At 47.7% G+C, this 27,601-nt stretch overlaps 1 protein-coding gene across 9 annotated transcripts in view; it reads right to left on the bottom strand.

Moving 5' to 3' along the window:
* TBC1D1 (TBC1 domain family member 1) overlaps positions 1-27,601 on the bottom strand; it is a 224,886-nt gene that overhangs the window by 58,932 nt on the left and 138,353 nt on the right. For 6 of the 9 annotated variants that reach the window (XM_061164544.1, XM_061164542.1, XM_061164540.1 and 3 more), the window contains 3 exons: positions 26,549-26,710; positions 25,259-25,378; positions 24,135-24,274 (listed from right to left, as the gene is read on the bottom strand). In XM_061164544.1, coding sequence (XP_061020527.1) covers positions 24,135-24,274; positions 25,259-25,378; positions 26,549-26,710 — 422 coding nt within the window. The remainder of the gene's footprint in view (positions 1-24,134; positions 24,275-25,258; positions 25,379-26,548; positions 26,711-27,601) is intronic. The other 3 variants (XM_061164547.1, XM_061164545.1, XM_061164543.1) reach the window with 2 other exon arrangements.

Raw genomic sequence — 27,601 nt, 5'->3', positions numbered from 1 at the left:
CCCAAATACGAACATAAACAGTCAGAAACACAGACCGATGTGTCATCTGACACAGAAAACTACACAACTAGCAGATAAGCTCACCATTTCTCCACTCCTGTTTTTTAATCATCTGCACAAAAGCAGCTCCTTTGTTTAGCATGTGTCTTCCAGTGCCTCCTCCCAGCAGGCCAGCCCCAGACACCCCACCTGAGGGCGAGGGGCCTTTCTGGGCCTCCGTCGTCCTGGGCAGGTGAGAAGAGGCCTAGAGAGGAAAGCAGCATCCTCGCCCTCAAATCCCCCCTGACCACAGCACAGGGCGTCAGGAGGATCAGGCCACAGCCGGGTGATAGTAGAGGGGCTGCATGTGGAGGGCTGGTTTCCAAACTGTACCCGGGACGCTCCGCGTGCAGAGTCCACGTGGGGACCAGGAGAGGCACGGGGAGCGGAGCGGTCCTAGCTCAGGCTGCTGCAACAACGTGCCAACAGTGGGTGGCTCACTTCTCCCAGTTCTGGAGGCTGGGAGGGCCAGGGGCTTGAGGACTGCCCTCCTCCAGGTCTGCCTCCTCCCTGCTATATCCCTCACATCACAGAGACAGAACTCTGGTCTCTCCCTTTTTTTTCACTTGTAAGAAAGGAAAGCACTAATCCCACCTCGGAGGTTCCACCTCTCGTTTAGTCAGAAGTTGTGTCCGACTCTCCTGCGACCCTGTGGACTATCGTCCGCCAGCTTCCTCTGTCCACGGGATTTGGACTAGAATACTGGAGTGGGTTGCCATTTCCTCCTCCAGAGGATCTTCCCGACCCAGGGATCAAACCCAAGTCTCCTGCACTGGCACGCGGATTCTTTAGCACTCAACATAAATTACTCTTGCTTTTCAAAATGTTCACCTTAAAAACAAACAAAATCCCATGTATCTCTAGGTTTACTAAGATCAGTTAGCTATAAACAGTTAAGTTCAACCCAGGAAGCACACCCCTCCCTCCAACCCCTCCTGGAGGCCACCTAGCCGTCTTTAGACACTGGTGCAGAGAAAACAGACATGAAGCTGTGACCACAGGCAGACACGACACGTGATGACCTGCCGCACAGCGACGGAGCCACTGCCAGCACGGCTGACACGGACGACGAGACTCCAACGACAACACACATTTCTTGCAAATCACATCCTTCTTCAGCTGGGGGATCCCAAGCTGCAGAGACACCTTCCAGCCTTTGGTCTGTTGGTCCCAATATCATTGACTACACTTTTGAATTCATTGGGGGTTTGGGGACGAATGCCAGGCTGTCAAAGGTGCCCGGGGACTTCTTTAATATAGCAGTCACAGGCGGTGCTGTTCTTCCCGTAGGTGATCTGCATCTGGCTCCACGTTGGCTGGCAACGCAGACATAGGCTCCTTTGAATCCAGACTCCCTGATGATGACTTTCTCTCCCTTCCAAAGTCATTTATGAGGTGTTTTCTTTTATAACTTGCGATTTCTTTGTTAACTCTAGTCCTCATTTCATCTTTTTCCACTGTACTTGCCCAGTCTGAACATCTAGAACCTCATCTAAACCTAGTTACCTCCCCGAGGAGGCCCCACCTCCAAATACCAACACACAGGGAATTAAGGGCTTCAACATATGAATTTAGGGGAGACATAAACATCCAGTTCATAGCAGGAGTACATGTGGTTCTAAATTACCCTTCCACTCCATTTCAGCATAGCAGGTCTGATTTAATGTTTTATAAGGCCTCTTTAAAGTTTCCTTAAAAAAGAGGTCAGCAGCAAAAAAAAAAAAAAAAAAATAAGAAATAAAGAAAGGAAAAGTTCTGAAAGCACAGATAACAAGGTTTTATTATGACCTAAAGGAACAAACTGGTATTTTCAGTCTTGGTGGACTGGCAAAACCCAAATTTGTAAGAAGGGAAGACCCGGAGATCAGAACAAGGGATCCACTTGAACCTGCCATCTGTGCCGTGAACGTGGAGACTGTCCTGGGCTGTCCTATGGTGTCTATTGTGAGCCAGGTCTTGAGTTGGACACCTAGGCTACATCTTATTCTGCTACAGGAGGCAGATTTGGAAGTTTCTTCCACCCCAACAAGCTGCAAGACAGCACCCAGGTACACACTCAACAAACACGTGCTTCCAAGTCCCCACAAGAATGCGGATGAACCTATCTTTCAATTAAAATCACTTGAACACTTGTAAGATGATGAAGAAAAACAGGACAACTCCACAGCCTCAAGACATGAGACAAACACAAGTTTTCAACATAAGATTGGAGAAAATACATTCAAGGCAAGAAAGTACTAAAGTTATGTGAAGGAATCAAGAGTTAAGACAGTTTCTGTCACAGAGACTTTTATAATATAGATGGATAGATTTAGTGTTATTTAATTTGTACTTAAATGATACTTAGAAAGCTTGGAGTAGAAAAGGATCTTTTTATCCTGATGAAGTTGTAACCCCCAAATCATTAAGGTTCACACCACAAAACAGCACTGTACCAACAAAAGACAATACCCAAAGTCCTCCAGGGAATTTAAAAAGCGCTTCCCCTCGGCAGCCACAGCCTTCCAAGTCAGACCTGAACCAGGCTATGTCCACACTCCGCGGCTCCCATCCTTTTTTCTCCCTGACTACAGCTCATGCTCCTTCATCTAGCATTAAACCCAGTGCCTGGGACAGCATTCCACAGAAAACTTCACACTCAGAATCTCTGTACGTTGATTATACAGACCTCCCTCCTCCTGTCGCTGGCAGAGGATGGATCTTTTTGTAAATTTTGGACTTTCACTTGAAAACGATATTAGCTCCTAGACGATGTGCTGACAGAGACTGAGGCATAGAGAGCCCCTGTGTGAGGGCAGAGTCCCAAGACCCGACCCTGAGGGGCTGCGCGGGAGGAGGAGGCGCGGACAGCAACAGGGGCCGCGGAGGAGAGGGGACGCGGAGAGCTGCCTCAGTGGACCGGGAAGATGATAAAATGGTGACTCACAAGGAGGGAAGCCCTATTTTTTTACCTTCTGGCTCAGGTGAAGACTTTTAGGAATGCTGACTGGTTTTTCCCCCCATGAAAAGGGTACTACTTTAACTGACTGCAGAGAAATGAGAGACACTAAAAATATGAAAGTAAAAAAAAAGAAGAAAGGAAAAGAGTTACCTACAGCCCCACTTCCCAAAGCTAAGCGCTCTTCATGGTCTCTGCTTTCACTGAACATGCAGACGTGGCTTCCAGACGGGTGTCAGCACCGCACTGGCCTCCATCCTCAATGCCCTTTGACAGGGTCTGAAGCCCTGGGGCACGCCCCTCAGGAGTGGACGGTGGGACCCTGACCCCCGGGCCCGAACAAAGGGCTGGGTGGGGCAGACACACTCAGCCTCATCTCCGGAGAGGAGCACCGGAAGTCACTCAACTCAACTAATCCAGATGAGAGTCACATTCCAGTCCTGTCATCCCCAGAGAGGAGCCGCTGAGACGGAGGGAACTGCTGGGGAGCGGGAGCAGAGGGGGTGTGTGACCGAGGGGAAAGGCCAGAGGGGCAGCGGGAGGACAGGTGGTCCAGGAAGGCGGCGGGGGAGCCTGGCTGGGCTGGGCCTGCACGACGCCCCAAGTGAACTCTGACTCAGTCAGCGACCGGGAGGAACTGCAAGAAGCCCTCCCTCCTGCCCCTCCTGCAACTGTGACTAAATAATCATCTCCCCCACCCATCCCATTACACAATGCTTATCTGGATGTGATCTGAGGTCGGAATCCATGAAAGGAAGCTCAGGACTTAAAAAGTTAGGAAATACTTTTGTGCCTTTCTGGGGAGAGGGGATGGGGAAGTCCATGATATGAAATAAGAAGTTTAAAATAGTGAGCCCAGTCCTTCCCCCAATCCCACACAATGCTCGTCGGGTTATATGTGGAAATGTGACCTGTCCACCTGGAAAGCCCCGGCCTCACTGCCTTCCTTTTAAGGGCTGTGTCCTGAGAGAAATCAGCCTGGGAGGTGGCATTCCTCCCGGGAATCCACAACCCTTGGGCGGTGGGGAAACTTGGGTTTTGGCTTTAGTCAAGTTTTCAGCTTTGATGTTTTCAACTAGAAGATGGAAACTATACGATCACTGAGATGTCTCTGTGCCCTGATACTCATTCAAAACTTCAATAGATTTCAAACAGTTCCTCACTTTATAAATCACATAACTTATAGTGGACATGCCAAGCTCAAATGTTTTTTGAAAGCTGATGTTGTAGTAAGCAAATTTTAAGACCATTACCATGATTTACTGTGCCCAAAAACTCATTAAAGGGGAACTGTGAAATTCTCTGACCATCACTGAATGTGATAAATGTCAGCACACTGAGAGCTTTGGTGAGTAAGAAGCGAGAGGTGTCACATACGCAGAGGACAGAGGGGAGAAGCGGACTGCTGAGCTTGAACCGACGAAGCAATTGGGTCAAGACTTACCTACCTGCCCCTCCGGAGGACAGATAGTTTTTGAAACATCCTGGCAGAACACAGAGAAACCAGGTAAGGCACACTCAGTTTAATTCCAGGGAAGGTGAGCCCGGGGGGGGAAACCGACCCCCCGAAGCCTGGCAACCATGGGCGTGGTTGGCCAGGTCACAGCTCCCTGCGCCTGTCAACTTCCTGGACATCTTGAAAGCCACATGCTGTCTAACCTCTTGCCGGGGGATGATTTTAAAGAGCGAAACATCTGTGACTAATTTCTTTATAATGATTCCTGGTCTTTTGTCTCTCTCATCAAGAGTCTGAAAAGAAACCAGTCCCTTGCATCCGTTAGAGCACTAACGGCCCACGGCTCTCCCGTCTCCGAATTGAGAGCGCATGGCCACTCAGCGAGGTGGTGCCTGGACCCCATGTGTGCACCTGGGGTGGAGCAGCTTCCCAAGGACCCAGGTTTCCTCTGGCTGTGACTTCGGACAATGACAAGCATTCTGCCAAAAAGCTGAAGCCATTCTGCAAACCACCAGCATGCCGCCCAGGATGCCAGATGTTCTTTTTGGTAACGTGAGTGTCCTCCGTTTGACACAGAGTCTCTGACTGTCCTAGCACAACCGTTCGCTGGTCCTAAAAGTCTAGTGATGATCAAAGGGAAGGTGGAATTCAAAGCAGCTGCTGTTTGTGGAGGGGACTCAGAAGGCAGTCTTCTCATTTCCTTTAAATCCCTCTTAGGAACAGACCACTCTATCATGGAGCACTAGCTCCCATTTCTTGGGTCCTTCCTCAGAGGTTGCCGAACATCCCTAACTCTATGAAGTGAGTACCACTATCACACCCATGAATCGCTGAGGATTCTGTGGCAAGTGTCTTTAGTCAAATAGCTCACAAACGGAGGGGCTGGGACTGAAGCCAAGAACAGTCTGATTTTAAAAGCCATTCCTTTCAACTCAGCAACAACAAAAAATCCAATAACTCAATTTAGAAATGGGGAAAGGATTTGAATAGACATTTCTCCCAAGATGATACACAAATGGCCAAAAAGCATATGAAAAGATGCTCAATATCACTAATCATTATAGAAACGCAAATTAAAACCCCCACGAGATATCACTTCGTATCCATTAGGATGTCCACTTCAAAAAAAAAAAAAGAGAAAGCACAAGTGTTGGTGAGGATGTGGACAAACTGGAACTCCTGGGCGCTGCTGGTGGGGACGTGAAGTGGCGTACCTGCGATGGAAAACAGCATGGCAGTTCCTTAGAAGATTCAAAATAGAACCACCATGGAGCCCAACAATTCCATTTCTATGTACGTATCCAAAAGAATACAAAGTAGGATCGTGGAAGGATATCCACACACCCATGTTCAACCCACTGTTACTCACAACAGCTGAGAGATATAAAGAACCTAAACAGCCATAGACAGATAAACAGTTAAACAAAATGCACTATATACATATAATAGAATAGTATTCAGCCTTAAAAAGGAAAGAAATCCTATTACATGCTTTAACATGGATGAACCTTGGGAACACCATGCTAAGTAAAATAAGCCAGTCCCAGAAGGACAGATACTCTATGACTCCCCCTGACAGGAGGTAACTGAAGTCATCGAACTCATAGAAACAGAAAGAAGAGTGGTGGCTGGCAGGGGAGGCGGGGAATGGGAGCTACTGTTCGAGGGTATGGCATTTCAGTCTTGCAAGTTTAGAAAGTCCCACGGGCCCAAGACACAACCACGTGAAAATACTTAACACTACTGAACTATGCACTGAAAAATGCTTAAGATGATATATTTTGTGTTACGTGATTTTTGGTTTCTTTACCACAATTCAAAATTTAAAACCATTTTTTGAAAATTCACACTCTTAAGCAGGATGTTACAGCCAACTCTCCAGTCAATCACTCCTGAAATTATTCACAACCCCATTCCACCCAAGCGGCTGGGGGCCATTTGCAGGCAGACACATTACAACAGGAGTCATCAGCCGGCCCTGAGTTTCATTTGTTTCTGGCTCACAACACATCAAGAAAACAAAGGCCCACTGGGCTCATTTTTAAAACTCTGGCAACTCAGAAAGGGCGGGTGTGCATGGAAGGAGTCTTGATGTAAAATGAAGATCTGAGGCTCCAGGATATCCTCCCAAAGGTCATTCCAATTCAGAGACATGAAACCGCAACATCCCCAGGCCCTGTCCCTACCCCACAGACCGGGGAGGGTTTTCCAGGGCAGGCACCTCCGCCTTATTTCGGCCCAAGCCTGCATGCATTATGCAATACTGCCTCTCGTAGGAGACAGTGAAAGCTCACTCCTCTTACAGAGGGATAAGGTGTGGTAGCAGGCCCGAGGTCCTAGAGGGGAGGAGCAACAGGGCACTCGCAGACCAGACCCATTCACTCCAGGGCTCCAACCAGGATGCTCTGGGACTGGCCCAAACCAGGGTGCTGACCCTGAACACACTAAACACGGGGCACAGGAAGGCTCCTGCGGGCATGATGGGCTTTGAGCCTCAGTCTTCTCATCTGGAAAATGAGGTGCTGAATTAAGAACCCCTAGTCTTTCTAACATGAGAAGCTCCAAATAATCTAAACTACCAATAACATCAAGGAGACTTTAGTGAGCTCCACAGAACTCAGTATCGTAACAGAAGTAGGAAGTATTTAAGCAAAAAATTAAAAAAGTCTTTTTACCCACCATCCAAAAGTCTGTAATCTAAGGAAAAAACCAATGTAGACACATGCGCCAAAGAGAATGGGGACAGAACTACACCATTCCAGAAAGAGTGAAGTAGCAAAAAGATGGTAATGAAATCATTCCTGACCCACAGCTAGTAAGAAAGTTATGGATCACAACCAAAGGACCTGGGAGAGACTAAGGGTGGGATAGCCAGGGACTGTGGCAGTGAACTAGAGTTGATATTAATATGGGTACACAAGAAGACAAAAGCCAAAAGCAAAAGCCTCCACGGAGAGGCATCTAGAGGGAGATGACCTGGGTCACTATGCCACTATAGACAGATACCATCATATGCTGGCTTTTCTGTATCACGGACATTACTTCTTCAGAAAAAAAAAAAAAAAAAAAAATCAGAAACCTTAAGATGACTTCAACCATAGCGTTTAAACTTTAACAAACTATGTTATTTTAGAAATAGAACACACTGATTTGGAATAACTTATCAATTACAATTTCAGAAAAACAGTTTTCAGTTGTATGTAAAGAGCAATCTGAGATGATGGAACACAGGATCTTTTAAGCTACCAGAAGTAGAGGCAAAGGTTCCATGGGTTTTATATTTCTTAAATTTTATTTTTAAAATCAATTTCCAAACTATGCTCTGAAATTATGTTGTTGTTCAGTCATTAAGTCACATCTGACTCTGCGATCCCACGAACTGTAGCATGCCGGGCTTCCCTGTCCTTCACCATCTCCCGGAGCTTGTTCAAACTCAAGGCCCTTGAGTCAATGATGCCCTCTAACCATCTTGTCCTCTGTTGCCCTCTTCTCCTCCTGCCTTCAATCTTTCCCAGCATAGGGTCTTTTCCAAAGAGTTGACTCTTCCCATCAGGTGGCCAAAGTATTGGAGCTTCATCATCAGTCCTTCCAATGAATATTCATGACTGATTTCCTTTAGGACTAACTGGTTTGATCTTCATGCTATCCAAGAAACTCTCAAGAGTCTTCTCCAGCACCACAGTTCAAAAGCACCACTTCTTCAGTGCTCGCCTTCTTTATGGTCCAACTCTCACATCCATACATGACCACTGGAAAAACCACAGCTTTGACTATTCGGACCTTTGTCGGCAAAGTGATGTCTCTGCTTTTTAATATGCTGTCTAGGTTTGTCATAGCTTTTCTTCTGAGACTGTAAACATCCTGAAATCTTATCTCTGCTGGGACCAGAGAAATCTGAAATCTCAGCAAGCATTGGGAAACAAGGTGTTTGGGGAGCTGCTTCTCGGGTGGGTGAGCAGCAGTGCCAGTGGCCCCTTGGGAGCAGAGGTTTTAGAGACAGCTGACAGAAGTGGCCGGAAGGCCAAGCAGAATTCTTCAATGAAGACTGGGCATCTCTAACCTTTAGGCTTGATTCCTGCAAATTAAGGCTGTCAGCTTCTCAATGTGTCTTACTGGTCATGCCAAGTCTAATAATTCAATAGAAGAAGTGGGGTGGGGAATTGCCAAATGATGACCTATAGCTTAAGCCCACAAAAGAGAAGTGATTTTATAACTGCCTCCATTTCCAATAAATCTGAACACTTGCTACCATCATGATTTGTGACAGAAATGTGCTTCCATTTTAACCTCCATAAGGCTAAATACATACTATTTAAGAAAAACGTTTTGCCTACCACCAAAATGTCACTACATCATAAAAGTGAAAAAAGAGAAATGTGAAAAATATCAGTGATCGCTAAAACTTGTGAAAACTTATATAGAGTATCAGTATGCGTTCTTTGTATTTTTTTCCATGTACATGTTATTTTTTACACAGTCTGAGTAGCTAACAATAAAATACCCGTATTTGGTCAACATTCCAAAATTGCGAAGCCCTGCACCCAACAGAAGCGGAGCACCAGCCGTGAACCAAGCCCTGTGCCAGGCTGCAGAACCAGGACACAACGGTGTCCCCCCTCACAGAGCTGGAACTGGGGTTCAGAAATAACCCCCAAAGGGTGCAGCGCCGACAGGACCCGAAGGCTGGCTCTCACACACACCGTGTGTCTGAGGCTCACAGGCAGCTCAGCACGGCTCACCGGCCTTCCTCCTCCAGGGACCCTGACCACTTCTGGTTGTTCAGTTGCATGAAAACTCTTTGCTCCAAGAATTCCAAATTCTTATTACTGAGTAAATATATCAAGCAAGCCACATCCCCAGCAGAGAAATCTTTTGACAGAAAGCTACTCAGTTCCTTTCCATCCCAGTACTTCTGGTAATAAGAAATGTACATACTTAGCCACACACAATTTCACCTACTTTCAGATGACCATTAACTGTTAACAAGCGAGTGAGTCCCTGTTACGTGCACTGTCCCAGTTTTGCCTTTGGTGGGTGAACAGTATAATTAACAGGAACACGCTGACGTGCGGTGGGTGGAGGCTGTGCCCTCTCCTCCCCACACCCCAGGTGACACCTGGGGGGGGGGGTCCCCACTGCTGGGCTGGGACCAGACTTCTCCCACCCCTTCCTGGATGAGCTACCATCAGCTGGGCCACTCAGATCCGGGAAAAATCGAGAGTAAAATACAAACAGGCAGCTAGTAATTAGATGCCTCTGGAGCTAAGAGGTCATATGGACTCGGGGGCTGGCTGACTACAGAGACAAGCAAGCTGGGAAGGCTGGTATGAAGAATGATGAGGAGACCAGGAAAAAAGAAAAATAACATGATCTCAAAGAGGGAGTCAGAGAGACTTCCTGGGTTCCTGACAACGTCCTAGGTCCCGGCTCTTGCCCTTATCCTGATTTTTATGAGCCACCTTCTGATTAAGCTTGCTTGAGTCATATTCTAATTCTTGCAACACTGGTTGACTAAGACAGGCTAATACTCATCTGTTTTCTGAGCATCCTCTGAACACTGCATCTATGCAGTGGGCCTCTGAGGACAGCCAAGTGTGAGAAACAACTTCCTCTCTCAAGAAGCTAGTTCTTGCTGTTGTTGCTCTCTCAACTATCTAGGCTGAAAAAGCAAGAACAGAACTTAATTAGGGAAAACAAACAGGCTGGTGATGCTAATCAACTAGGTTTTGTTTAATGGAAAGAGAACCACAATTCTAGTTCATTCTACCACTGACTATCTGTTTGACCTTAAGTGGGTCCCTTTCTCTCTCTGAGTCTGCTTCTTCATCTGGAAAATAAGGAATATGGAACGGACAAATTTCAAAGTTCCGACTTACTTTCCAGATTCCTTGAAAGCAGTGGACCCACCTCCTATATACTCAGTAATGATCATTTTAGAAGTGAGGTGGGTTGCAGAATATTCTGCCTCAGCCCAAAAGTCTGCTCCTGGAGTGAAGAGGGCACACGGGAGAAGCCCCAGCTGTAAGGGCCGCGCCTGCGGTTCTCAGAGGAGTCAGGGCAGAGGGAGACCTCAGAGGGGTCCAAGAGAACGTGAACAAGGGCAGAGCTGTGTCTCCAACACGTGGCCACTGGCCGCACGGGCCTCCCGAGCACCGGAAATGGGGTGAGCGTGTGGGATGAAACCTTCACGTTCAAGCTTCAGTAGCTCTACGTAGCTCGTGGCTACCATACTGGACAGTACGGCTCTGAAGACTGGGACAGAGAACCACGAGACAAAGCCAGCGCCAGTCTAACAGGGACAACACAAACCTTAAGGACAGAGGGAAAGCAGAGGCTGACGGCGCCCGAGAGAAGAGCCGACGTCGTGGTCACATGCGAGTGGACGGATGGAGAGGACGAGGGACCGGTCAGAGTCAGAGTGCGGGGGAGGAGCTCCTGCGCGCCGGGCGGAGAAACACTGCCCAGGCGAGGTTCCCGGCACGTCCACTCGAGCCTGCACCCGGCGAGGCGCTCAGCCAAGAACCAGGGTCGCCCAGCTGCCACGTAGCCACAGGCGACCGGGACACACACAGGACTCTTCCAGCAACTCTGCAACAGCCTGCTCTCTTGATACAGAGGGATCACCCTGCTGTCCTCACTGCTTGCTCCTTCATGCTGCTCAGAGCTGCAGGGGAAGCCCAAGGCTGTGAGCAGAGGGCGCTCAAGAGGATGAGACAGAAAAGCAGAGAGGACCCCAGCCTCCCGGGAACATCACGGAGCCAGGAACCACCTTGCAGTATCATCATCCAGACTTCCTGTTACGCGAGAAAAATAAACCTACCTCTCCCCGCCACCCCCTAGTTACACCAGTGTGGCAGGATCTCCAGTACATTCAGTCAGATGCAATGTCTAAGTGATGTCAAAAATCTGGTACCTGCAAGGGAGGGGCTGAACACGGTGGAAACGGCCGCAGAGAGGAAATGGGGCAAATGAATGGAAACCCAGTAACTTTGCCACGCCCTGCTGAAACATCTGGTCTAACGGTGCACAGCCTGCTACACGCTGGGACAGACACCAGGGGTGACTGAGACAGCAGTGTCAGGGGCAACGGGGGAAAGCTCCCGAGAGGCGGTGCAGAGACCTCTCTCAGGGAGAATGGTGAACCAAAACCACAGCAGCCACCACGCAAACGAAACAGGAGAAATACCCCTTTGTTGATGCAGGTATCCCCACCGACGGCTTCTAACCTAACAAGCCCCACGATCTGAAGCCTTGTGGGGCCGAAACAGCCAACGGCTTCTATACCCCGCCCAAGCCTTGGCAATAGGACACCAAGAGGAAAAAGAAAAATGTCCCTTCCCTAACTGTTCAGGAAAGATGCTACAGCAAGAGGATTCCAAAAACCAAACCACAGAGGAAAGACTATAACCTCTCATCGCCAGAACTGTCCCTGATCCAAAGTGCTTAAGCTAACACACCTGGACAGGAAGTGAAGCACAATACTTCAACTTTCTGTGGGAAACCCACTATTCTCGCAAGCATAAAAGGTGTACTTGGGGTTACAAGCTATTTTCAGAATTATATAAGGCTGTAATTACAGGGTTCCTACTTTGGTGAATGATGTTTAAAATCTTGTTAGTACTTATTCTGCACATATTTTCACTTACATGAAAGTGAGAAAACAAATTCACTTGGAAAAAATCCAATCAGGAAGCACCTCAACGCATCCTTTTGCTCTCTCTCTGAATTTTACAAAACCAAGAGTGTGCCGAGTACGCCTGCAGCTCTAAGGCTGGGGCTGCTCAGTCACATCTGCAGGACCGCCCTGCCTCACTCCCTCTAGGAGGGACATTTTTTCATTTAAATGAATGAATTTAATAGAAACCATTCAACCTAGAAGACTCTAATTCTATTTTTCAAAAATTATAGAGTTACCAGTAAATAATGCCCAAAACATGCACTGTTTTAACAAGAGTTAACATTTAATTCTTAACTCTTGGATAGCATCATTAACTCAATGGACATGAGTTTCAGCAAACTCCGGGAGATGGTGGAGGACAGGGTAGCCTAGTGTACTGCAGTCCATGGGGTCGCAAAGTCAGACACAACTGAGCGAGTGAACAACAACAGTTAATTCTAGAATACTTTCAACATAAGAACTGTTCTTTCACTCGAAGGCAGCTTATCATTACACAAACACTAACTTCAGGGAGTAAACCAGCCAAAACTCTTGATAATTTATTCCTAAAACTGCCAAGAGCTCACTACTGGGATTGAGAGACTAGACTTAGAATACAGCCGACCTGACTGGGGGCTCCCCTGGCAGCTCAGTTGGTGAGGAACCTGCCTGCAATACAGGAGACCCTGGTCTGATTCCAAGGTCAGAAGATCCCCTGGAGAAGGGACAGGTTATCCACTCCAGTATTGTCAGGCTTCCCTGGGGGCTCAGACGGTAAAGAATACGCCTGCAGGGCAGAAGACCTGGGTTTGATCCCTGGGTTGGGAAGATCCCCTGGAGGAGGGCATGGCAACCCACTCCAGTATTCTTGCCTGCAGAATCTCCATGGACAGAGGAGTGTGGCGGGCTACGGTCCACGGGATCGCAGAGAGTCGGACCCGACTGAGCGACTAAGCACAGCTTGACTGGAACGGCAGCTGTGAGACCTGAGCGCTGCGGACCGACGGGCACCGACCCAGTATTTCTAGCCTCCTCTCCTCGAAAATACCAGGCACAGTGCTGACTGCATAGAGTCAGTGTGAGAACTACCATCTAACTGTGAAAGCGCAAGCACTAAAGCTCAATACATGATAAGGGTAATTACAATGGCTACTATTGATGTTTGGTGAGTTTTACTGCAAACAAGATAGGATTTATTGGCTAGTTCACAATCCGCCATAGAACATGTTTCTTTCAATTCGCTTATTTTACTAACAACCACTCGGGGCTTCTTGGCATGAGTTTAAATCAGAATAGGATGTACCCCTGCCTATCACTTGCTGCAGCTTGCGACATTCAGAGGACCTCAAAGTGTGGTCCCCAGAACTTGTAAGCATTGCACAACTTTAGGCTCCACCAAGCAACTTCAGGAATGAGGAACAGCAATCTGTGTTTCCGTAACTTCTCCAAGGGATTCCGGGCACACAGTCTGAGGATGGTAGAAAGAAATGCAACCCTGGGCCAATGTCACTGACCTGGATGGGAGAGCTGTGGGAACCCTGACAGAAACAACCCCACCCTCACCTTCCCAGGTGCTTCTGGGGGCAACACCAGAGTCCCCCCGCACTCTCCTCTCAGTCTGCCGGGGAAGAAAGGCAAACAAGGCCAGCAGTACGGAGGCTCACCCACCCCCACTGGCCTAAGCATCCCCAAGGTCACAATTATGAGTGACAACTCAAACCCCCCAGAGACAGAGCTTCCAGACTCACCATTAAAACCCTTTCTCAGTACGTGACCACACAAAACTAAGCACATGAAAGCCCACAGGTGCATTATACCCCACAGGTATATGGGGGGTATACCCCACAGGTAAATGACTGTATTTGAGGTCTATCCATATAATGGAGTATTAACTGACCATATAGAAGAATGAAGCACTGATACACACATAACACGATGCACCTTGAAAACGCCACTAAATAGAAGAAGCCCACACATCACAAACCACATGATTCTGTTTATATACAACGTACAGAACAGACAGATCTAGAGATGGAAATATGATGGGTGTCTGTCTCAGGTTTAGGGGAAGGTGGAGTGGTTTTGGGAAGTGACAGCTATGGGTTTCTTTCTGGGGGACAAAAAGTATTTTAAAATTAGACTTCAGTGATGGTTCCACAACCCTGAAAATACAGAAAAATATACTGTATACTTTAAATGAGTGAACTGTATAATATATGAATTTTAGCTCAATAAAGCTTTTTTTTTTTTTAAAGCAAAACACGAGCTTCTTGCCAAGGACTCCTCTTTAAGCTAATCTAAACTTACTGTAGGGTAGCAGTGCACACCCACCTAAGACCGGGAGTAGGCTGAGGAAGGTGGGCCCCTAGGATGCAAAATATAAAGGAGGCACTCACTGTCAGGGTCACGTGCACACAGGGTCCATACTTGCAGGGCCCTAAAAGTGAGTGCATCCTTAAATTTTGCACTCGGAGCACTTGCCTGCCTCACCCTGGTCCTGCCCCAATTTTGAGGCTGTTTCAAGTTCAGGTATGTCTACAGATTATATCCCCCTGAGAACAAACTACCTACCATCTCCTTGTTTTACAAATGTCAGTGGCTTCCCAGTATCCAGAGATTAAAGTTCAAAGATGACAAATCAAGATCTTCGACTCTGGACTCTAACCCTGAAGGCAAACAGGCTCTGAGAGGTAGATGAGCCCTGAGGAGGAGTTCCCTGCCAGCCAGGGCACTGGAAGCAGGATTCACACCCCGGTCTCCCGACTCCAGGACCTTGGGTACCCAAGCCCTTGGCCCTTAGTCCCCTTCCTACCAACAGCAGAGACTGAAATTTCGTCTCTGCAATCACCATCAACCCTTAGAGCCAACCTCTGTATAAAGTGAAACAACTAAGTATTTAAATGCCAATGGTTGACTACGAAAGGCTCAATTAGGCTAACTTACAACTGATATCAGGCCTCAAAAACAGCAGACTGAAGTCAAGTCTGGCCATTCACTGCGGCTCCTCACCTATAAAGATGCACCAAAAAAAACAATGAAGGAGAAAAATCTAGCAGCTTCAAACTACTGAGACTCACGAACAGTCCATTCCTGGCGTGCAGTATTTTATCTTGAACCCAGTCTGTATTGACCACGGAAAAGCAAAATTATATGGAAAACAGGTTAGGAACAATCTTAAAAAGTCTTGTGTCTCTGGCAATCAGGGACTATTTTTTTCTCTTGCCCACTCCCTAAAACCTTGTGGAAAATGAAAGAAAAACATCTCAACTTCAGAAGGTACTCTCCTCATTCAAACAAGCTGCAAATGAGCGAGGAAGGTACATACTATAACAAAAACAAGACCAAAAACAAAAACACGGGGAAAAAAGAAAACACACTTCTCTGGGATTGGAAAAAGGAAGAAGGGCAGCAAGACGCAGGGAGCAACACTGCCCCCAAGTGGTCACACTGGCTCAAGTCAGCCTCCTCCCTGTAAACCCGCGGTTTCACAGTCAGAGTTCTGGGTGGGTTTAAAAAGACAGGAGGGTTCAAGCCCAAGCCCATCCCCTCCCGTCGTATGAGAGAGCAGAGGGGCGGGTGTGGCCCATACGCTAAGTCTCCCCATGTGACTGATACAGTGAACGCCGAGAACTGGGATCAAAACGAAGGGCCCTACGGATCTCACTGACACTTACAGGTTCCAGTTACTTACACCGTCCGTTAAAATTTCCCAATGGCATATAAATTCTTGGAAATTTGCCATGAACAATATCAAATAAATCACAGTAATACGACAGTTTCTACATTTTTCACAATATAAAAAATAGTCATTATGACGATTCTGATTATACTCCTTGGTTTTGCCATTACTATTTACATCTGATATCTAATCCAACTGACTTAACTGTGTCATAAATTAGGCATATTGACACAGCTATAGTCATAACACAAAAACCCTTTGAACTTCAGCTTCACTGGATTATTTACTTATACAATGGGCTTCAAATCAATAAGTCTGATCTATTAGATGAATTTTCCTTTTCCCTTTTTTGAAATAAGACATGTAAACATTTGACTGCTTCTATTGTTGGCAAAATTGGTAAATGCACAGAATAACCCGAAATGCTCAAAGGAAAGGCACTGAACCAAGACTACAATTGTTCCTTGGCACACAGAGGTAAGTAAAGGAATTTCCCCCCATTCCACAGTTGGGAGTTACCTATAAAATCATTTCTCAACAACAAAGAATTGTTTCTTTTGTATGAAACATTAGGAGGAAAAACCATGGAGCACCTCTGCTACCGATCACATAGTCAGAGGTTGACTTTCGGCACTTTTTGTAGACCTGACAGTTAGGTCAGAGCCCACAGCTAAGAAAGCAGACACCTGAACAGTCTGCGCCCGGCTGCCACCTCGGAGACAGAACTCGCCTGCAGTGAAGCAGCAGGAACCAGGCAGACGCCGTATGTTTGGTTTCACTTGGCACGCTGTCAGATTCTTCTTTATCCCTATTACCACACGTTTTGTATCACTCCATTTTCCCCACCAGATCAACTCTTTGCGTCTCCAGGCAGCACAAATCCTCTCAAAAAATCTAGGTCACTTATGACCTAGATTTGAGGTTCGACACACGTGGGTGACGCCTTGGGTCACGACAGGAGCAGACACACAGGAGTCCTGACCAAGGATGGGAAGGTCTGGGCTGGATGGACCACAGCCGCTTGTTCTAAGCGCCTGCCACTCACAGTGGACCAGTCTCATCAGTATCACCAGGGAGCCTGTCAGAAACTGAGACCCACTGGCCCCACCCAGACCCAGACGGCAGAACTGGCCTTTACCAAGATCACCTCCGAGCACACTGGCAGTTTGTGAAGCGCTGTTCTAGGTCGTGATCCGGAGAACGCCACAGAACCTGTAGGTATGTTCACTCCCACCTGAGGGGTGGCGGTATCCCTGCCGCCTTTAACCTTCAGAGCAGGCCTGGTGGGGGACCAATAGTGGGAAGGCTCTGAAAGTGACCAAGGGCCGTTACACAGACATCAGCAACAAGGAACAACTAGGTCTGCCCTAAGAGTGTAGCCTTAAACACATCCAACCTTCAGGGCTCTGCCCGGTAACAGATTTCACTGATCCCCCACACCACCACCCTCAACCATCAAGTTTACAGTTTACCAAGTAGGACCTTCCACATACCCAGGCTCTCACAAACCCATCACCCAAAGAACTGGGAGCACAAACAAGAGAGAACACCTTTCCCTAGGGGTCCTGGGGCACCGGCCATGAGTGGCCATAAGCTCAGAGCATCAGTGAAGACTCTGCTTTAAATGTAAACCACTACACAGCTTTCAATATTCCACTTTATGATCTACCTATGTTTATCACAAAAACGTCTGCCTCACCAAGCCTTCAAGTACAAACTGGTGATGGTCCTACTCTTACCGAAATTTCCCTGCGATGCAGTGATGCTGCTGACCTGACCTACCAGCCGAAAAGCAGAGGGCCCCCATCCACTCCACTGCCTCTGGGGGTCAGAATGGAAATCACCCTGCTGGACTCTGCTAAAATAACTTCAAGTGGGAATCCCTACAAGAGACCAACTGATCTGTGTTGAGTTAAAAACAAAAACAAAAACAAAAAACAGCCTGGGATTTAGGAATGTTTGTGCTGGATCTACTAAATATTTCTAAGTAAATTTCTAAATGGAAAATAACTGTCCACCAACTTCAGATAGGTCTCCAAACATAAAGTTCAGATTCCTGCAACTCAATTATTTCATAGGGATTTTGCACAGAGAAAGTCACACACCCCTGAGTGTGGGACAAGCTGACTCAGGCAGGATTTGCTCAGTCTAATCTCCCCGCCTCGGTTCACACTGCCTGGCCTTGTCCTTTCCTCTCTCCTTACAGTATATTTAGTTGGAGTCACACTCCCTAGTCACCAACACCTTTCTCTCCAGGTTTTAGCCCATCTATAAAAATCAGGGGGACTTTCCTGGTGGTCCAGTGGTTGAGACTCCATGCTTCCAAAGCAGAGGGTGTGAGTTCAATCTCTGGTCAGAACCCATACCTGTCCCAACTTGCCACGTGGTCTGGCCAAAAAAATTTTTTTTAATTTTTAAATCAGAACCCCAAAATTATAGAAAATTCTATTTATCCTTCACTTATCCTTATTGCTCTGCAAATACCATGGTTTTTAAACTATGAGTTTGCTTTATTAGTATTTTCTAAGTGGGACAAAATAGATGGGACAGTACAAATATCCCTGTTTGGATTTTTTTTTTTACCATAAAGAAAGGTTAAACTTGTCTGTTTAACTGAAGTTTGCAGTACCAGAATATAAATGCAAAGTAGTCACAGTCACTCTGAGCACCTAAAACATTGGAAAAGGCATTTGCTAAGTGCACCTTACAAGCAGACTGTTGTGTCCCTCATGCCACGGGTTGCAGACACCTGGGCTGCTGTGGGTCCTGCCCCCAAGGCGGAGCAGACACCCAGAGGCACCCCTGACGGCACACGCTCTGCCGGCGCGGTCTGGCTGATGCAGGGATCTCTGGAGCCCTCAACTGCCTGGGGGTCTGGAGGTTCATAGCCGGGGGTAAACACATCGAGCGCATGTGAGCCCAAGCGGCCCCAGGCCACAGTGGAGACGCTGCTCTCTGCACCTTAAGGCTGGGAAGCAGACAGTGGCAGAGGATAAAGATGCTTGATCTGTCAGAAGAAAATTCAGACAGATAGAAAGAGATCGACCTCCCTCCCAGCACACTCTAGCCCCAGGGCTAACACATGGGGAGGGAAGGTGATTAACTGAAGCCAAGTCTGTTTGTCAAAATGCTCTGAAACGTGTTGCTGCCTGGCCAGAAATGGGACATGGGGACAGACTGAACACACATGCCCCACGCAGACAGAAGCAGGCCCACAGTCCACACCCAACCTCCAGCCTGGGGTGCGGTTTCATGGGAGCCAGGGGGCACGGGCCCATGGCTCCCCCATCCTGCCCACAGGTTCTGTGCGCTAGGTAAGGTGACTTCAGCCACTCCAAGCCTCTGCTCCCTCATCTGTGAAACTGGTGTAATAAGAACACCGACCTTCATAAGGTCGACTGGGAATTAAAGGAAACAACTCATGGAGAGCACTGGTTAAAAATAAGGGTGTGATGTGAAAATTATTACAGCAACTCAAGAGCTGTGTTTTTATTTTCTCTTCTCTCTTTTATACGCAGAGTTCCTACCATATAATTTAAAAACTCAGGCAGCATTTCTTAATTCTGTAAGAGCAAAAAGGACACAAGCAGGAAGAAGGAGGGAGTTGGGAAATCAGTAAGGACCAAGTATTATGCTTGTAAGAATCTGAGCAAGCTACTTTCTTCCCTTAGAAGTCATGGAGCCTGGGGGCTGGTGGAACCTGATGATAAAGATAATGCATAAGCAAATAACCAGAGTATGTTTCAAAGAGAGAAATGCTATGGAAAAAAATCAGAATAAGGAGACGAGGAATATCTGAAGGGATGGGGGAGCAACTTGAAGTAGAGTGGCTGGTGCAGCCTCAGTGAAAAGATGACATTCAGCAATGATCTGAAGCAGGTAGGGGGTTAGTCACGGGGCTTTGCGGGGGCGGGAAGAAGCACTCCAGGCAGCGGGAGCAGACCACGCAGAGGCCTCAGGAGGGAGCCCGCGGGGCGAGCATGAGGGTTCCAGGCAGAAGCCTCTCCCAGAGAGGCCAGGAGAACGGGGTGCCGTGACCTTCATCCAGTGCAGCATCAGGGTCCTGGGACACCTTCCTGCAGGAGACAGTGGGAAGGCCGACAGCAGCCGTACATCTGGGCCCTGAAGCATCAGTGAGGACTGTGGAGGAGGAGAGGGCGGAGCCTGCGGCCCTCAGGACTTCTCCATCGCGGAGAGACGCAGAGGGCAAGCCTCGTTACCTTTACACAGCTTGCCACAACGTGCTGGTCCCCAGAACGAGCTTCAGGACCACCCCCCAAAGGACTGGATGCTGCCCTAACACTTCACAGGTATGAACTAGATAAACACTACCTCAGAAATCTTTCTCCATCAAGACCAGCTAGGAATCGGTCCAATTTTGAAATAACAGTTCACGCCCCAGAGGACAAGATATGGTAGAAGCCAAGAATGCGTTAACCACCTAAAGCAGAGAGAGGCTATGAAAGTGACCGTGTATACCTAGAGAGGCATGCACTGCAGGGGTGGGAGACCGAGGCTCGCGGAGCTGAGTTCCGGGTCCCTCGGGGACTCGGCAGTAACACTGCCGGGGTGAAGGACTGAGGGCAGTCAGCTGGAGAAGCTTCAGAGGAAGCAGCACCCCCATGACCCTCTGTCGTCTGAAGAAAAGGAAGTGCAACCAAGTGCACTGTGTGTGGCTCAGAGACCAGCAGGAAAGAGGGATGGAACCACAGGGAGGCAGGACGTGGCTCCATCTAAGGACGCTCGCTTGAAAGCTGAGAACCACTCTCGAGTGGGCCAGGCTGCCTCACACACAGCCGGAGTCCATGGCCCGTAACACACCCCGGGCCACTGCGCTGAGAGTTTAAGCGCACTGTCAGTGCTTGTTATACACCTGAGTACACTAAAGACGTCACACGCACTTGGAGCTCCGCCATGCCCACACTACAGCCTCCGCCACACGGCGGCCCTGTTGTCAGACAGCGGAACGCCACGTCTGGTGTTCTTGTTATCACAGCTCAGGGTCCCTCCCTCTCCCCTCTGCCCCCACCCTCCGCTCCCCCAAACGAAGGAAGAGCCCTCTGCAGCAGGGGGCCTGTTCACAGCCGCCGGCCAGGAGGCTTGGCCAACGGCTCACCGTGATCGCAGACAATCAAAACCGACTGCTCTGCCCAGAGCTCCCCCCGAGCGCCAGCGGCAGGAGGATGTGCGTGAGCAGCTCCACAGCGCCCCCCGGCGGAGGGGCCGAGGCCAGAGCAGCTTCCAGTGGGAAGAGCAGAGTGCCCTCCACACGGGAGCAGCGACTGTACCAGACACATTTGCACCACCGATTTCTTCTAACATTATGGATTCTGAACACTTTTTACACTGTCAGTAAAACATCACACTCCCTTATTTCAATCAGTGTGGCAAGAGGCGTGATGAGTACAGTGTCGAAGGTGAGAAATTAGACAGCCTGCTCCAGATCAAGGCCCCGAGGGTACCAGCTGGGACCTGGACGCAGGCCCCCTGTTCCTGCTTTCACAGGCAGCTACCTGCGTGCGCTCTCTTCTTTCCCTGGATTCTCTCCCTAAGTGCATCCTCATAACCACCCAGCCCATGTCGAAGAGGCCACCTCTGAACTTTCCTGCAAACAAGGAGGTGGCCCTGGGGGCCTGGCAGGCCGACACTGGGGCGCTATTTTGAGCACCATTTCCAGAAGGGGAGATGGCACACACCAGGCGCTCAGTCCCCAGTTCCCCGGAGACCACGCTGCCCGGTGTGCAGGGTTCTGACGGATCTGCCCAGGGCTCTGACCTCTGGGGCAATAACCACATATCTCATCTCACCCCTGCATGCTTCTGCCCTGCTGTTTCAGAGTGTCCGGAAGTCACCAAAAAACGCTGTTTCCTGCAAAGACCATTGTAAGAATACAACGTGGAGTTAAACATCCATTTCTTACAATATTCCCAGACTACACTGATGTAAAAGTTTCCTGCTTAACTTTCAGAGAGAGGATTCAGACACAGACAGTGGTGTTCCGCCCGCGGCTTTTCTAGGTGCTGGGGCGACACAGGATCACACGCTCCTGCTGCCCACAGAGCAGTCTCCTCGCCCAGTTCATCTTGGGGGTCTTCAGAGGACCGAGCGTTCACCAGCACCGACTGACCTTCTGACTCAGGCCCCCCAGACACTGACTGGGGGACAGCAGTGTCCGTCCCGTCCAGAAAGGCGCGTTGCTCCCGACGCCGCAGAAGAGCGGCACCAGGGTGGGGCCTGTGGACACCGCAGTTCCTCAGAGGCCAGAGCGCCAAGCAGCACTTGCGCCTTTCATCAGCCTGGTGAAGCGGCCACCACCCTTCCACGGCCACCCACCCTAGCAGACCCCTCTGCCTTAGAATTTTAACTAAAGAGTTTTTTTAAAAAGGAGAGAACTAGGTTACACAGTTTGGCTGTTGAACATTAGCAGGCAATCTACAACATGAAAATAAAACCTTGAAAACTTTCTAAAATGATAGGTTGAAATAAACTCAATTTACTAAAGAATTTTTTGATCACACTGAATTAATAAATCCAGTGTTCCCTTACACTGCTCCTGCCAGGAAACATCAGTATAGGAACCTAAACACATCAGTGCCCCGAACTCAATAATGGCAACAAAAATGCTACTGCTTTACACTTGACATGCCTGTAGGCTTTCAAAGTACTACTTTCACATGTATAATTTGATGTAATTCCATAAGATAGGAAGAGCCAACACTACTATAACCATTTTATAATCAAAGAACTAAGTACAAATGAAGTTACATGTTTTACATCACAAAGCTAGCTGAGCCCAAACCAGGTTCTTGTTTAATCTGGCAGAAGATCCAGGATCCAAATTAACAGGAAGAACTCTGGGGAGAGTGGTGGGGAGGAAGAGAGAAGAAACAACAGTGAGTGGGGAGGGAAAGGGAGAAAGGGTCCCCTCAACAGTAACACCTCCTCCCCGAGACAGTTACACGGAACGCAGTCTGAAAACCCTCAGATCAGCCTTGGCTGTGTCCTGAGAGACACAAAGAAGCGTGTCAAGGGGCAAGTGTGAGTCTACACCACAGGCAATCTTGCAATCTGAGAAACTCAAGTAATCTTTGGAGAGCTACTGTTTCTCTGTGCTTTTGTAACACTTTCTGATTAGGAATATTAAGGAAAGCAAATATCTACTGTTAAAAGTTTATGACCTCACTGGGCAAAGAAAAATCTTAATTTTAGTCAGCAGAACTTCATCCAAACTCCTCTTTTACATTAAAACTCAACATGCAAAAGTCTAAAAATAAACTAGCACATTCTATACAGGCTTTCCAGGTGGTGCAAGTGGAAAAGAATCCGCCTCCCAATGCAGGAGATTAAGAAACGCAGGTTGGATTCCTGGGCCAGGAAGATCCCCTGGAGGAGTGTATGGCAACCCCCTCCAGTATTCTTGCCTGGAAAATCCCATGGACAGAGGAGCCTGACAGGCTATGGTCCATAGGGCTGCAAAGAGTCAGACACAACTGAAGTGACTTAGCATGCACGCGCATACAGGTATACCTTGTTTTACTGTGCTTATTAGCTTTACTGTTCTTCACAGATAATGCGTTTTTTAGAAGCTGCTTGTGGCAACCTTGAATTATCAGATGATGGTTAGCATTTTTAGCAATCACGGTTTTTACAGCTAAGGTATGTATGTCCTTTTTAGACATAATGCTATTGCATACTTAAAAGACTGCACTGTAGTGTCTACACTATACCACAGTGTAAACGTAACTTTTATGTGTGCTGAGAAATCAAAAAATTCATGTGATTCGCTTTACTGCAATATTCTTCTTATTGCATCTCTGAGGTCTGCATGCATTTCTTTGGAGGGCACAAAGATGATGAGAAAGAGTCCTCCCGTGACACCAGACTGATGGACAGCAATTGACAAGGCACAAAACATCACAAATGTGACCAGTGGGGTGGGGGTACCTCAGAAACCCACCATGCTAAGGCAGGGTGTCAACTACACCTTGATTGCAGAAGGAGAAAACAGACACGCCTGGGAACGGATCGGAAGGGGAAGGAAGGATGTAGGGGCATCGAGCTGAGCTCTCAACATTCCTGCTGGCGGGGAGCGGGTGTGGCGGGGGACGGGGGTGGCAGGGGTAGGCACAAAGGCTCAGCAGAAGCACTGTCTGTAACAAAAGGTGTCATAAGCTGCTGATGCTTTTACCGGCTTCCTGGAATGTGGGATCCTCTGAAAATAGTGACAGGCATTGCCATTTGAGCTTCCTAACCTGGGAACTTTAAAATCAGGGGATGATTTTGACTTGAAATCTCATTTCACCTCTTCTTCCACCAAACATGAAACTCAAGCCGGAATCTAGGCTCACATGGGGGTGGGCCTCACCTTCGTATCTTTTGGGGGAATCGCAGGCCTTCTGGGGGGTGGCCACCCGAAGGAAGATCTGCTGCCTCCACGAGTGTCTCCGCGTCTTCACAGGGGTCCCGCTGGCATCACTGATGTGGTCGGCTTTGGACTCAAAGTCCCTAAAATTAAAGACAGCTGATTTATGACTGGTGGGGAGATACAAGCAGATATTTTAGCTTGGCTTTCTATCTTTTTTAACCAAGCACTAAATTATAAATTATCTCTGTACAAGCAAATATAACTAGACAATCACAGGTGTCAATCAAGCTGGTGGTGGGGCAGAAGTCCTGCAGAACTGCTTTCTGAAAGGGTGCTCTTTATGGTAGACAATGGTAACATGTACTTATTTTAATTGTAAAAGATACTACGAACTCCACTCCATGCATCTCAGCTTCTAATTGGGCCTCTCTTGATGCCACTCTAGAAAAGAGAAATGGCCTAGAGGCCGGGGCTGGGGCAGGTGGGGGGTGCCGTCACCAGGGTTACAACCTCCCCTAGTCTATGTGTGAAGAGATCTCCTTAGCATAGCCCTATGTCTCCAAGCATCACCTCAAAAAAAATTAGTAAATAAATTACACAGAACCAGCAAGGGCAATAATGATGCAGTTATTTGCTAATGATGACTTTTAATACCCATATGTTTTAAACTACAAAACAAAGTATATTTTTCAATATACATAAATAACAATCATTAAGTTTTTTCCTATTCATAGGACAACTTGGAGAACCCTTGTAGGTTGCACCTGAATATATACCCACAACTGAACAATCATCTGAACTTACAGATCAAACATCCTGACTGATTTACTGGCAGCTATATATGCTTATCCAGAAATACTTCTATCACTTAGAGAAATGGTTAAGACTTTCTCTAATTTGCTGAAAATAACAAAATATAAATAAACTAATTCTAGTCAAAATTGGGTAACACATTTGACTCCATATTTTTTAAATCACATTCACTAAGAAAAAAGTGTAAGAAAGAAGATATAACAGATCTAGTGAAAATGATTTTGGAAATGGCAAAAGACGGCTAAAAAATCCCTGTGTGTCTAACAAGCAACATATACACCCAGACTTGACGTATCTAAATTGAACCCTACCTTTGAGTGTTCATAAAGTCAGAGGTGTTATTTTCATCTACAGGAGCCAGAAATTTTAGAAAATTTGGCACAGAGGAAGAAGAATGAAGTTTTTTCCGCAGGGCATTACGGTAGGAGATGCTGAGAGCATGGTTGAAAAAAGAGTTTAGGATAAACAGAAACACACAAACTGTAAAACAAAACCTTCAAAACAGAAGACACATTTTATACATCTAATGATAAGAAAATTAAAGCAAGTAAGAAGTCAAAAACAGTTTACAAATGAGATTTAACTTTCATTTTCAATCAAACAAAATTCTACTATTTTAAATGAAAGGTATCAATGAAGTAATTAACAAACATCAGTCCATTCAGTTACACAAGATGAATAAATTCTAAATATCTGCTGTGTAACACTGGGCCTGCAGTTTACAACACAGTGCCTATAGTTAGTAACATGTAAATACATAAAAAATTTGTTAAGAGGACAGATCTCATTTTAAGCATTCTGACCAAATAAAAACAAAACCACAGCAATAAAATTCAGTCCATCATCCAAAATGATTGTCAAAGTAGAAAAATAATTTTTCTAAATTAATGAGGAAGTTTCTGAAATGGCACAAATTGCAACTTATATAATCAAGCACATTGCTATTAAACCTGTGTGTGTGTGTGTGCACGCGTGTGTGTGTGTACACACCAGAGCAGGGGAAAGAAGTATCACATCTTGCCCTCAAGATTGTTTTCATAATAATTTGAGGGAATAATAATAATCCCTCATAATAATTGAGGGAATTAATTAATCAATGGTAAAATTAAATGGATTCAAATGATAGACTGAAAATAAGAAAAGCAGAACCAAACAAGCATGCGTGCGCGCACACACACACACGCGCGGTGGCCCCGGGTCCTGCGTGGACACACACATGCACACACACGCGCGCGCGCACACACACACACACACACACACACACACACACATGCACGGTGGCCCCGGGTCCTGCGTGGAAACACACGCGCACACACACACACACACACACACACATGCACGGTGGCCCCGGGTCCTGCGTGGAAACACACGCACACACACACGCACACACACACACAAGCGTGCGGTGGCCCCAGGTCCTGCGTGGACACACACACACACACACACACACACACACACACAGATGCACGCGGTGCCCCGGGTCCTGCGTGCACACACACACACACACACACACACGCGGTGCCCCGGGTCCTGCGTGGACATGCAGCGCCCTCTCTGCGTGACCGTCCCGGGGAGACCAGCGTGCCACGCGGGCGGCTCACCTCTTGGGCACGGCATTCCCACTCTGCTCCCCGCTCGGGTTATGTTTGAGGTGCTTAGAAAAATGAGGCGAGGAGGCGGAGGGGTTAAGACGAGGTGGAGGGGCAGGAGCTGAAGGCTGCCCTGGGGGACTCTGAGACTCGCCAATAGGTGGACAATTCCCACTAAACAGCAAGCAGAGAGAAGGCAGGGGCGTTAGGGGAGAGTACCACGCCGGACAGGCAGGCACACACGGACACGGCAGCTGTCACGGTGAGTGGGGCGCCCCTCTTCAGCACCCGCACCCGCCTGGCAAAACAGCTCAGTCCAGAGGACGCCATGAACGGTCCCGCCTGATCACCTCCCACACTCGGAATGACCCCAAGACATCCGTTTCCTCCACTCCCTTCTTAGGATCTGACAGGGAGAAAAATTAGTTAAAAGCAAAGGAAAGCAAAACAAAATCCCGAGTTTTAGAAATACGTCTCTCTTCAACATGAACAATAAGCTGCCTTGAATGTCAAAGTCTCATTTCCTGTGCATAAGTGAGCAGAGAGGTCATGAGGGGTCATGCAGAGCAGAAGAGACATGCTGCGGGGAGATGGGGAGGACAGTCCCACGTCCCCTCACCATCCACACCAACATGACCCTACAGGAAGCTGCGTTCTTAGGGGAGAAGGGAAATGGATGGTCTGGGATTCCATAATTTCCTGCCATCTCTGGCTTGTGTCACACAGCAGGCTTTAGCAAGAGGACTAGGAATCTCCAGACAGGAAGGTTTCCATCATCACTGAAATGCCAGAGAAAGAGGGATGGAGCGCAGTGGAGAGGCAGAACAAAAGAAGTGTGTCCACAGGGTTTTAAGAAACATGATTAGAACCCATAAAGCCTCAAACTATGCTTGTCATGGCTCCATGGGTAAAGAATCCTGCAGTGCAGGAGACAGAGGAGATGCAGGTTCGATCCCTGGGTTGGGACGATCCCCCGGAGGAGAAAATGGGAACCTCCTCCAGTATTCTTGCCTGGAGAATTCCATGGACAGAGAAGCCTGGCGGGCTACAGTCTATGAGGTCGCA

The sequence above is a fragment of the Dama dama genome, chromosome 17, assembly GCF_033118175.1.
Source record: "Dama dama isolate Ldn47 chromosome 17, ASM3311817v1, whole genome shotgun sequence".
NCBI classification, from domain to species: domain Eukaryota; kingdom Metazoa; phylum Chordata; class Mammalia; order Artiodactyla; family Cervidae; genus Dama; species Dama dama.
Note: the sequence above shows the minus strand (reverse complement) of the source record. Positions and strands in the feature narration are given on the sequence as shown.